The sequence below is a fragment of the Globicephala melas genome, chromosome 10 (genome assembly GCF_963455315.2).
Source record: "Globicephala melas chromosome 10, mGloMel1.2, whole genome shotgun sequence".
NCBI classification, from domain to species: Eukaryota; Metazoa; Chordata; class Mammalia; order Artiodactyla; family Delphinidae; genus Globicephala; species Globicephala melas.
Window position 1 is genome coordinate 93,650,947 of NC_083323.1, and position 13,082 is coordinate 93,664,028.

The 13,082-nt window shown below is 44.7% G+C and overlaps 1 protein-coding gene across 2 annotated transcripts in view; it reads right to left on the reverse strand.

Annotated features, from left to right (window-relative positions):
* The window catches only part of ETV6 (ETS variant transcription factor 6), a 241,270-nt gene that overhangs the window by 38,253 nt on the left and 189,935 nt on the right, over positions 1-13,082 (reverse strand). For both annotated transcript variants that reach the window (XM_030841372.2, XM_030841371.2), the window contains exon 4: positions 418-552. In XM_030841372.2, coding sequence (XP_030697232.1) covers positions 418-552 — 135 coding nt within the window. The remainder of the gene's footprint in view (positions 1-417; positions 553-13,082) is intronic.

Below are 13,082 nucleotides of genomic sequence, written 5' to 3' on the forward strand. Positions count from 1 at the left end.
TTGTTCTCTATTCCAAGGACTCTCTCCATCCTGCGTCCTCAAGGGACGTTCTCCACTTACTCCTGCTTATCAGACCTTCACGGAATCCTACAGAGTCACCTCCTTCATGAAGCTGAGCCTGCTGCCTGTACTGGCTGTAATCTCCCATTCCACTGTCTCTTTATAGCACCTGTCATAATTATCCTTTGATACTTACATGTGTATCTATCCCATTTCCTCTCCTAGATTGTAAGTTGCAGAGAACCAGATCTTATTCATCTCAGCATTTCCCCCAGGGTCTCAAACAAAATCAGTACCCCACAAATGCTTGTTGAATGAAAAATGAATCACATGAACAAGAACGACTTATCAAAGGAACAGTGGAACCTCTGGGGTTTGGCTATGTCTCAAGCAAGGAGAGAGAACCCTCCTAGGTACCTTCTTCGTGGTTCTGATGCAGGATGACTTCCGGCTGCGTGTGTATCGAGTTTCCGGGGTGGAAGAACGGTGAGAAAAGAATCCGAGGTTTCCTCTGCTTCAGAATATGCTGAAGGAGTTCATAGAGCACATCACCTGGATAGAAAAAGGAAAGAAAAATAGGGAAATGGGAGTGTTTTGTTCAACAACTATTTGCTGAGCTTTGACTTTGCGCCTGGCACTGTCCTAAGGACACAATGATGAGGAAGACAGGTCTGCCACCTATCCACGTGGAGCTTATAGGGGACAGGATGTGGCACTGAAACTCAGGTCAGAGCCATGCAGGTTTTTTTTTTTTGAACTTTTTTGATTATGAAAGTCATACACAAAAATAAGTATAAAAATGCAAGAAGATAGAAAGAAACAAAAATCACCTATAATCCTATCCCGAAGAGACACAAGCCTGTTAATACTATCTACAGTATTATATGGTTATAGAATTAGAATAAGGCTTATCATAGTTTAGTATCTCTCTTTTTCCCTCCACATTATTTAACTGCTTTAGTAGCTGCATTATAACAGCCTGTCACAGGGATGTACCAGACTTTATTAGAAACTTAAACTGTCCCAATTTATTGCTACTATTTTTATAAAAAACATCCTTTTCACGTCTATATTTGCATTTCAGATTATTGAAAGAAGAAGTACAAAGTCATTAAGGATGAAAAGTTTTAATGTTTCAATGAGAACTCATGGATTCTTCATAGAAATCTTCCCAATAGAGAAAAACGTGCCTTTCTGATCTACCCCAATCCCAGGCAGGAAAAGAATAAACGTGAAAAAGAAATTCACAAGTCCGGTCAGAGGTGCTAACTATTAAAGATACCCTATAAGGAACTGGCTTATGTTCTGGGATGCTTCCCTCTAAAAATACACACAGGCACTGCTCCAAGGTTCCACAATCTCTAGAAAATCATCTTTAGATGTCAGCACCTCGCAGAGGATGGTAGGGGCTGGTCTGAACTGGGGGCCTTCTATTCTATTTGGTATTTGAAGTGTCCACTGAGTTGTCAATTAGCCAAAAAAGCTGTCATGGTCTTGTCCCTCCCCTCTGACTTAGATCCAAGTTAAAAAATGCAGGTGGGTGCCTCAAAACCCCTTAGGGGTGGGTGATTAATCTTTAAAATACCACAGGCTTTTCTAACTGTCTCCCACGCCCTTCCACATACAGATACGCAGTCAACAATTGTACCAAACAGTGGGCTTTTGTCTCTAATTTTAGCCACTTTTAACAGATACTTTAATTAACAACTTAATTTACTGCATATTTTGGGCTATTGCTAAATTATTTTTTTTTCCTCTTCAACTCAGCCTGAATCTGAGAAACAGTCCAAATGAATTCCTTTGTTTCTGCAAACTTCTGTGCCTTTTCTATTGGTACCAAATATAAGTTCCACAATACCCCGTCCTAAGTGATTCCTGAGATGCCCTGGTGTCTTTCCTTTGATTTTGTTTCTTCCTCTACCTTTGAATTTTGGTCATTATTAATATAACTTACTGCCACTGTTTACTACTGTGATCAAATAGAGCAAAAGACTTCTAAGAACTGAAGACCCCACGTCACTTGGGTATTTCCTTTTAGTGAAACAGGCGAGGAACCGCAGAGGTGTTCTGAACCCGACTTAAAAATGTTCTGTGTAAGGTAGACCCGTGACACATGACTGCCTTTGGAGCTGGGAAGGCTTTGGAGCTCATCTAATTCAAATCCAGTAGTCATGGTGATGCTGTCTCTGATGAGATGAGGATACAGAGCCTGAAATACAGTCCTATTTTAATGATTCATATTTTAATCGCTTACAAAAATAAGTCCCTAATCAACATTTTGTGTCTTGGTTTAGTGTAAATGTCTTCCTGAACTTTTCCGAATTTACATGGCCTCACAACGCTGGGTTCTATCCTGTGGGTTTGAGCGATGCTTTATACCGGTAGTAGCTGAAGAGAAAAACGAAAACACTGAAAAAAAATGTGTTCCTGATGATACTAACAAAAATGGTCAGTTATTCGTGTACCCACTTTGGAAGGGGAGGCCAGGAAATACAGATGCAGTGTGTGTGTGGGTGTTGGACTCTGCTGGTTTGGATGCGGGCTGGTGAGAGGGGAGGGCCCGGCAGCCAGGGCTGGAGGACCAGCTCCTGTGCGTCAGGCGACCTTGAGCAGGTCCCTGAGCTTCTCTGCGAAATGCAAACATCTCCCTCAGAAGAGGATGTCGTGAAGCAGGGCCTGGTGCATGTCCCATGTGGTCCCTCCTTGGAGGTCACTCGGGGGGCTGGAGGAGCTCTGGGTATGGTGGCTGGAGAGCAGGCAGGTCACTTTCTTTTCTGTTTCCATTTCTCTACGTGCACAGAGAAAGCGAGGCAACAAAGTGGATGCCCTTTACCTTCTCCAGGCCTCAGTTCCTCATCTGGAAAATGGCGATACTGGCAGTATCTACCTCCCAGGATGCCTGTGAGGACTGGATGAGGTAAGTGGGTAATAAGCTCATCACAGCACCGGGCAGTGAGAACTCAGCAAGCACCAGCTGTTGTGTGACCACCGCTGTTCCTGCTATTATTATGGATATCATTCAAGTGGTTTAGGACAGACCGGTAGACCCCGAAGGAGGTCTCAGGAGAACAAAGGAAGACTGTTCGGGTCATGGTCAGTGTGATGTTCCCCCTTCAGAAAGGGCAAGGTGAAGTGAGGCCATTCCCCCACTGGGCTAAGCCTGCAGCGGGGCTGATACGTGCTCTGCACCATACTCTCCCAGGCCTTCTGTACTGCCTCTCCCCAGCCTCTCAACCCAAAGCTGGCGAAGGGAGCCCAGCAGAGAAGGCTCCTCTCTGAGTGGACGAGAGAGCTGGAGAGGGGCCGGTCAGGCAGAGCTCTGCCAGTTCTTTAACTCAACCACAAGAACTAGTAAGGTAACACTCGTAAGTGGCACCTGTGATAGCTGGCTAAGGGGTGGGAGCCTGGGCCCAGGGTCCTGGGCCAAGAAAAAACTTAATTCTAAGACTGCAGAGTATGGCCACAATTGGACCAGTCCATCCACAGACATGGTTCCGCGGCAACCAGGAACTCAGCTGGGGAATGTGGCTGGCTTAGCACAAACGCATCGCTACTCTGGGGGGAAAACCAACCCACCGTATGTGCCATGTGTGTATGATTGGCAGGAAGAGTGTGTGCCTGGTAATGGCTTGGAATCTTAGACTTAGAGAGGATTCTGTAGGTTTCCTAGATGGACTCAAACTTGTGATCAGTAAAAGTCCCCTGCCTCCTCTTCCCCTGCCAAGAAGTAGCTTTGGCTGAGAACTTCTGTGATGGGTAGCCGGACACAACGTAAGCAAACCATTTCTGGACAGCTCTAGTTAACAGAAAGTTCTTCTGTTGAGTTGGAATCTGGCCTCCTCTGCAATCTCATGTACCTCGGTTCTTAGTTTTGGTCTCTGAAGCAGCACAGAACATGCATCCCATCTACAACAGTTTCCTAAATAAATAAAGACGCTCCCCCACTCCATCCTCTTCCATCTCCACTGGCCCCCGATTCCTCCGATACTCAGTTTTCTTGCTACATTCTTAAAATCTTCTTATACACAGGAGATCACATCTCAAATGTGATCTTAACAAAGAGATCTCTGGAATAAAGAACAGATTTAAAAAGCAGTTATGGGGCTTCCCTGGTGGCGCAGTGCTTGAGAATCTGCCTGCCAATGCAGGGGACACGGGTTCGAGCCCTGGTCTAGGAGGATCCCACATGCCGCGGAGCAACAAAGCCCGTGTGCCACAACTACTGAGCCTGCGCGTCTGGAGCCTGTGCTCTGCAACAAGAGGCCGCGATAGTGAGAGGCCCGCGCACCACGATGAAGAGTGGCCCCCGCTCGCCGCAACTAGAGAAAGCCCTCGCACAGAAACGAAGACCCAACACAGCCATAAATACATAAATAATAAAAAAGAGAAGTTACATTTATTTGCCTGCTGTATAAAGAGCACGAGCCATAGCACTATATATCTAACTAAGCTAATGACCACTGGCCTGAATTCAAAGGCACTGTTCAAAAAACTCTTGGCCTGTTCAACTCTTGTAAATCTTCTCTGTCTTCCCAGAAAAGGAATAACTCGTACTAACCATAAAAGATGCTCCTACTATACTAAGCAATGAAATCAAGGCTATTGTTTAAGGGATAACAGCTTTTGCTGGTTTCTCCATATATCTTCAGGCATACACACATGGTTCATGTACCCACAGGTACATGCACAAGTGGATTTGCCTCGAAGCTAGTGAATTTCAGGGGCCTTTATCTGTATAGTCCCATGAAAGGAAACCTAGAACTATGTGCCCTCAAATTATAAATTTCAGGTCCCCAAAGCCCTGTATATACTCCTAGGTGCATGCACACACACACACACACACACACACACAGAAGAGAAACCCACAAACTAAACACACATACAATTTTGTATCAGTGATCTTGATGTTAAAAGCCAGGCAACGACTTCGAGAATCCTGAATTCTATGATTTTATTTGCAATTTGTTCAAAACGAACAGTAGCGAGAGGGAATAAAACTGCTGCAAGTTGCCTGAGCAAAGACTAGTGTCTGATGACCAAGATCATAAAGATGCTGTTTAGGGGGTTAAACATATCTACGTTTCTTTCCTTTTTTTTTTTAACATCTTTATTGGGGTATAATTGCTTTACAATGGTGTGTTAGTTTCTGCTTTATGACAAAGTTTCTTTACCTTCAGAGGAAAGAGCTTGGGCTCTGGAGCAAGGAAGTCCCAGGTTTGAATCCTGGTTCCTTTACTCAACAGCTGCGTGCCCTGAGGCAAACTACTTTTCTCTTTGAGCCTTAGTTCAAGGCTTAGTTAAATATTCTTTTGTCTCAAATGAGAAAAATGTCCAGACTCCGCAGGGCTGTTAAGAGGATTAAATGAGATAATGTGAACAAGTGCGCCAGCCGCACGTCTGCCCTCCTGTGCGCTCAGGAGATGGCACCCCTTGTGATTATGATAATTATTAACAGATGTGTCTCCAAAAAATCTGGAAACTATTTGCTCTGCTTCAATATTTTTGTCTTTAAAGGACATGCATAAGTTTCATAAAGGCACATTCATAAGAATGGAATTTTTTTCCAGTTGACATCATTTCATACAGATATTTCTAGTTCATGGTTTCTCTTTCCTTCTAGTTCACAATGTACCTTCAACTTCTTTCTATAGGGTTCTTTTCTTTAGCATTTAAGCAGCTTCAAGTGTTTCCTGTCTTCTACACACACACACACAAACACACACACACACACGCACATGCACACGCACACACACGCACACACCTCTGTCCTCATCTTCCCCTCCGGGTGCTGTTCCTGTTTCCCTCCTCCCATCGCAGCCAAACTCCCTGAGGAGCTGTCCAACTCTGTCATCACCACAGCCCTCTCCGTTCACTCCTCAGGGCCCTTTGGTCTCCACTCCAACCCTCTCTCCAAAGCGCTCTTGCTGACGTCACCTCACTGTCATCAAACCCAAAGGGCAATGGTACTTGGGGACTTGCTGCCTCTCAGCAACATCATCACCACTAGTCACTGCACCCGCCCCCCGGCCTTAGAACACCCCTTGGCTTCAGACATTCCTCCGTCTCCTGGCTTTCTGCTCTCCCTCCTTCCCCAACCTTTAAGGTTCCCAGATCTCCCATCATCTTTCTCCCTGGGTAATCTCAGCCCCTCCCATGGCTTCAATCAGCTTGTCTATGCTAAATCTACTCCAGCCAGACCTACCTCCTCAACTCCAGAACCTTCACTTACCTCCTACATACATCCTCTTGCATGCCACCCGGGCACCGCGCATCTTATGTGTTTGACATAAACGCCTTTACAACCCACGTGGTGTTTCCTAGTGCAGTAAACGCCCACCTGATTGGGCCAGAAACTCGACACTCATCCTTAACACCTCTCTCCCACTTATACAACATCTAATCGGTCCCCAAGACTTATAGACTCTGCCTTCTAAATACTGCTTGAATCACCCCCTTTTCTCTGCTGGTTCATCTTAGTTTAAGTCACCGCCATTGCGCCTACCTACCAGCCATGCCGACGGCCCTACATCCTACTTCTCACCTCTGTACTTCATTATGCCAGTCTCTGCTTCAGATCCTGAATGGCTTCTACCTGTCTTTAAAATAACATGTAAAGTGCCGAACGTGATCCGCAGGCCCTGTATGATCTACTGAAGAAATAATAAGTGACTCAATGAATGGCCGTAAAGCTACAGTGTATTCCTCTATATTTATATTCTCCGCACTTTTTTATAGCAAGTCTCCTGTCGGGGGTGGCTTGGGCATTTCCAGTTTTTACCATTATAAATAGAATTGCTAAGGGCATCTTTTTTGTCCCTCTATTGGATTGTTTCCTTCAAATATTTTCCTAAAACGGTGTCATCAGTGAAAGCGTTTGATTAGTTTTCAAGTTCTTATTATACACGGCTTGTGCTGCAGAAGACGGGGACCAGTGCAGAGCGTCATCTTCAAGACTGTCCAGAGCCTCTCCCCCAGGCGTTTCACATCGTTTAACTTCTTGGGTTCAGTAGGTTTAAAGCAGAATCGTCACATTATTGGAAATTTGCATTTTTCTGGTGCTGATTTACTATGTACACCTCCTCCTACGAAGATTATCTAAAGTAACACATTCTTACATCTGCAAACTGTTCTCTTTTCTCTGTCTCTCTCTTCCGTTTTTATTCAGAGATTTTAGTTTCCTTCTGACCAATTCTTTAAAAAATAAATAAGTAAATGAAAGCAGGCACAGTGTGGGAGGGACACTTTTCAGACTTGTCAGAGAAAACTCTCTCTGCCGGTCCTCTCTGCCTGTGATAGGTTCAAAGTGAAGTCCGAGGCCTCGGCTCCTTCAGTTTCATCATAAATTCCACAGTGAAAACACCAACGCAGACGCAGGCCTGGGGGATCCCACTGGTGGCCTAACAAACATTCCCATCATGGGATGGCCTGGCTTTCCAACTCCGCTCTATCTTAGTTTCCAAGCATTCCATTCAATCCATTTTTGTAGGCTGCTTGAATTACAAACATTTTAATGTAATGCGGAGTGCCTTCTGTGACCGTAAAAATAAACCTACTCTTTTACTTAGGAACAAATATGTGAAATTCAGTTGGTATCTATGTCTTGGACACGGAGATCTCAGGGAAAAAACGGGAGCAGGTTGTGGGAAAATTTGAATATTATATTTAAGAGGAGAATAAATCACTTAGAAAAGACATCTAGTAAGACAACTGCCTTTACCTGGATACAGAATATAAGGTAAGATAAAGCAAAGAATAAGCTTGTGAGAAAATCCCAATACCGTGACATAAGTATGCACTGCTAATTAAAGGACGTGTTGTATGTTTTACATGTTAAAATATGACTCTGTACAGCAGAAAGTTCAGTTATCGCCACCATTTCACTGCCAGGATAACCTAAGTTCTAAGAAATGCAGTGACTTTCCTGTAACTGACTTATCTAAGCACTTCTCCGATGGGTAATACACATATTTTTCGCTTGTGTTGCTCCAGGACACAGCAAGGGAAGAAAGAAGCCACTCTGTGTGTCTTCAGTCAAGGGTCAAGTCTGCTGGAACTCCCACACTTCAGGGCTAACGTTCCCCTCTGTGACCCACGGCCTCAGACCCTGTGACTTGAGTCTAAAACAGCCCGTTGATTCAGCTACTCAATTCAGCAAACCACCCACCATTGCTTAATAGAGATTAATAGGCAAGTTGGTTTCCAAGGAACTATATGTAGATAAAGACTGGTATTTTCACTTTAAAGAAATTTCAAAGAAATTTTGCTATATTTGAAGATCACAAGCAAAGCGTATTTCCAAAGTCAAAGGTTCTGGTGGGTTGGAGAGGTTTGTAACATCACACCGCAGTACGGGAAAAACTGATTTACTTAGTAAAACCCCAATTCACTTTTTGCTGAACTGGCTTGAAGGAACTTTGAAAATACGTTTGTTTTGCTTTTCGCTTTTTTTTTTTTTAGCATTGATAGAAAGTCTAACATGAATTAAATTAATAACTTTTTGTTCATTTAAATAATGGATACATAAATACGTTCCACCTGAACAACTCTAAATAAAAGTTAGTATCAGTGCTAACTTGTCTGTTCCGTCTTATTAATATGTTTTCACAGTCTCAAGGTGGTCAAGAAACACGGAGTTATTCATTGTAAGACATTCATTGAATTCATAAAATTCAGTGAAATCCCTTTGAATTTAAATCATCCCAGACCATTTAATATGGTAACTACCTAGTCGCTCAAGGACTAGGTAATATTACCCTGTCCGGGTGACAGTTTATAAAGCTGAGATTCCTTTACGTTTTTTCCTTAACTTTGAGGATGTCATAAATATGTCATCCTGTCGTATCCTCTGATTGAGAGATTATTTCAAAAACTAGACCCCATTTATATTCAACCTTGACATCTTCTGTTTGGAGATGATATTTTAAAGTACATTCTAGCACATTCCCTATTTTATTCTAGTGGTTGAAAAGGGAGGACCTTTGTCCTGGAGGTGGACACGGTAAATGTGGTTTGTTAAATTGGTCAAAGAATGCGGAGTTCAGAGAGGCTACCATATTTGACTTCAGGTATCTCAGTAGTTCAAGTAATTATAATTCATTGAGCTCCCGTTCTCTCCTCTCTACATCTGGAATGAGTAGTGTCAAGGAATGTTATTTCCAAACACAGAAAGCAGAAGTCTGGGTGAGGCCAGGCAGGAAACGTGGCTGGGAGGAAGCTGTAAACATCCATTCATGGTGATGCGCCGGCCACCAGGTACTTTTGCTTCATTCTAGCAGCCCCATGACTAGTGAGAAGCTGCTGCTTTGTTGTAGGCAGCAAAAAAGATCCAAGGAAAGACAGGAAAAAACCGGGTGGAGTCTAGGTTTTACAAGGTATACAGGTCGAAGGAGACCAAGTTCTTGAATATTTATTTACTGCCTGTAGGTGGGAAGTTGTAATGTTTATTGGAAGCTTAACACTTTCAGTGGCTGAAGCTGGGTTGACCTGTTCAGAGTTGAAGGGAGTTTAGGATCCCCTCGCTGAAAATCCCATTTTATGGATGAGGAAAATAAGGGCAAATGAGGTGATGTGATCTGCGGAAGAGCCACGTGTAGAACCTGGGCCTCACGACATCTACACCAAAGGCAAAAGCAAAGCCCACGTCAGAAGCAGCAGTACCAAATGTTACACCTGAGAGAGAAACAAGGTTTTCTATTTATACCTTGTCTCTATCTAAGGAGAATGTGAGCAGGTATATCACGCCCTCATCACCCTGCTGGCTGGCTACTTCATGGGAAGGGTCTTCTCAACTCCTACTTAGTTCTGTCTTCCAATCCCTCTGACAATTCTCCCCTGTTTGTGATAAGTTTTCTTATGGCCTCTACTGGCAGGTATCACCTTGATATTCTGTCCATGGCTTTCCGGTTGATGCCTTAATTAAATTACCTACGGTGTAAAGTTATGCTCAGCTTGATGTAATGGGGATGATACTCAAAATGATTATTCCCAGCTTGGCCTGGTTCCTGTCTCAGATTCTGCAGAACAGGACGCATCTTCCTGGATGTCCTGGCATCGCTTGGCCAAAGTGCCGGAAGTAGTATTATTCTGGTGTCACTGATCCTATTCTGGACTTCAGCACCTTGCATGAGGACCGTAGCAATGGCACTGCATCTAGCTTCCCTGCTTTTAGCGACCCAGTAAATCCACCCTATGCACTGATGGCAAATGTCTATACCAAAGGGAGAGCTCCAATCGTATCATTCTCCTGATCAAAACCTTTCAGTGGTTTCCCATTACCTGCAAAATAACATCCAATTTCCTTCACCTAGGCTTTAAGGCACTCTCAGGTTGGGTCATAATTCAACCAATATTTATTGAGTGCTGACTGAATGCTGCACTAGACGCTGGAGACGTGGCAGCTTAACAGGACACAGCCCTGTCCAAACTGAACTCTCTACTCCAGGAGAGGATACGGATTAGAAAACAATCACATGTAACACAGTGTGTGTGACGTGTGTGTGTGTGTGTGTGTGTGTGTGTGTGTGTGTGTGTGTGTGTGTGTGTGTGTGTGTGTGTGTGTGTGTGTGTGTGTGTGTGTGTGTGTGTGTGTGTGTGTCAGGGGCCATGACAGAATTAGGAAATGCTCTGAGATAAAAGAGGACCCAGACCGAGGTGGGGAGAGGTGGAGGAAAGGAAGGTGGGGTGGAATCAGGGATGCAGGGATGGGAGCCAGGGAAAGCATTCCTGGAGAAAGTAGCAGAACTTGAGACATGAAGAGGCAAGCAGACAGGTGAGGGGGGCGGTGATGAGTGACGATGAACAGTGTCTAGCTCACGTGGCCTCCTCTCTGAGTTCCTCCCCCACACGAACTGGCCTCGACACCTTTCCTTACCTACCGCTTGCTCACCTTTCAAAGCTTTCAAAGTCCGGCTCCACTACCACACCACTGAGCCTCACTGGACAACCCAACTGGAAGTCATCTCTATCTCTCAAGTCCTTCAGCCCAAATTTCCGTCCTCTGATGTGGAGCTGCCCAGGGAACACTCACGGAATGAATTTCTACTGCCCCCTCCCAACCGTGGCTACAGCACCACGCCCCGACTATCGCACCAGCCTCATGCTGCCTCTTCCATCCGTAGGGGGGCTTCCTTACCGCCGCCCAAACACACTAAGTTAATGCTGCTCCAGTGACCCACCCACTCAGTTCCATCCTTCACGTCCCAGACCAACTTCACTCCTGCTTTCTTGAGACCCACCCGACTCTGCTCTCTCCTTCCCCAGCTCCCTGCGCCTTCAGGTTCAGTGCAATCCTGGCTCCAACTGGGCAGCAGGCTCCTGTCCAGCTTCCCACGTGGCCCACCCAGCAAAGACCTGACAAAGTGGCAAGGGCGTACTGACAGGTTCTGTGTATCTTCGCTCCCAGCTTTGAGCAGAGAGAACCTAGTTTCACAAGGAAAGTTGAGAGGTCACCGGACAGAAAAATAAATCAGCAACAAAAAGGAACGCCTGAGATATGGTGGGGGGAAGGCAGATTTACAAAGTCTAAGTCAAATCAAGTTAAAACACATCACTATGTTTTCCTCTGTTTGCCTGACATGAGTAATTTCTCCGGAACGCTAAAGAGTCAGAGCTCTTTTCCTCCAGATAGGTAACTTTGCCCCTTTGAGTATAATCTTTGAGTTTCCACTGGAACAGAAAAGGGAAGTGTTTTTGCATTAAATTAAAAGGAACTATCGAGGTTCCTTTTAGGTTAGTTTTATTTATTTATATCATTGTTTGATGGTTTTCTTGTTCTGAGGCTACAGAAAGAATCAATGATTGAAGACCAAATGTTTCAGGTAGGTTTGTGTCCCTTATAAAACCATAGCAATGATCTGTTTTTCAGCATTGATTTAAGTTTTCAAGTTTCCATTAACATCTATACTTCTGGGGGAACCTTCCCCTTTATCATTTCCTCATATAAACGGTTCTGCTGCAATTGGGAAAAGCTGGGGCGATACTGTTCCATACACACCCTTATCTTACCCTCTGTGATGGGGCTGTTTCCTCGTGGCAGTTAGCTAGTGTATTAACTCCCGGCCAGCCTCCAGGAGTAAATCAGGGTAAACGTAGCTGGGCACAGACCTCCTGTGGGACCCCTGCCCTCAGTCAAGAAGACACGGTCTCTGCCAGAACGAGTTGCATCGAAGTGGGGCTGGCGGTGAGACTTGACAGAGGGAGGGCCCATCAGTCCTTGAATAACTGCACTCAAGAGGCAGAAACCTGAGACCAAAGTTCCCCTTGGACATATGGAGTTCCCAAATCTCTACTTCAAAATACCCATCAAGTGTGAGAAATGAACTTGGAAAGTATATTTGAAACCTTCCCCACGTCAGGAATACACTTTGCAGGTACAAAAGCTCCTTACTGAATGCAACCTTCCCATGTGGCTTCAGGAGCCCTTATTTTGACAAATCTTTCTCGTTAGATGCGTTGCTTGTATTTTTCAGGGGTTCTACAAGCTACAAGATGCATTACTTCAAAGAATTCAGTACTTCTAAAGGAAATCACTTGAAGCCCCGGGCATTTGTTTCTAAACTTGCCTGGGCTACTAGGATCTCCACCTTTCCCAGCCCTTCTCTCTCGTTCCCTCGATTCTTCTTTCCTTTTCTACTCCTCCTGCCTCAGCAGTGCTCATTCCCCTGCCTCTGCTGTCTTTTGTTATTTGTTTTTGTTTTCTTTGCCTGCACCACGCGGCATGTGGGATCTTGGTTCCCTGACCAGGGATCAAACCCACGTCCCCTGCACTGGGAGTGCGGAGTCTTAACCACTGGACCGCTAGCGAAATCTTCCTGTCTTTGTTTTTAACAGAGCAGTTTGCAATCTACACTCACGCTCAAGCATCTCTTGTAAAAGACTTCAGAATCAGAAGCAAGGCAGAGAGAGAGGGTCAGAATGCATTTTCTTCCTTATTTGGTGGTGCAATGAGATCCCTTAAGTACCAGGGTCTATAGGTCCGAACTGGGTTACTTCTCCTAACCTTAAAAGTTTCCCCCGGTCCTGGAAATTCTTCCTCTTCTCCCCTCAAACTGGCCTACGTCAGCAGGATCTGTCCTCTACTAAGC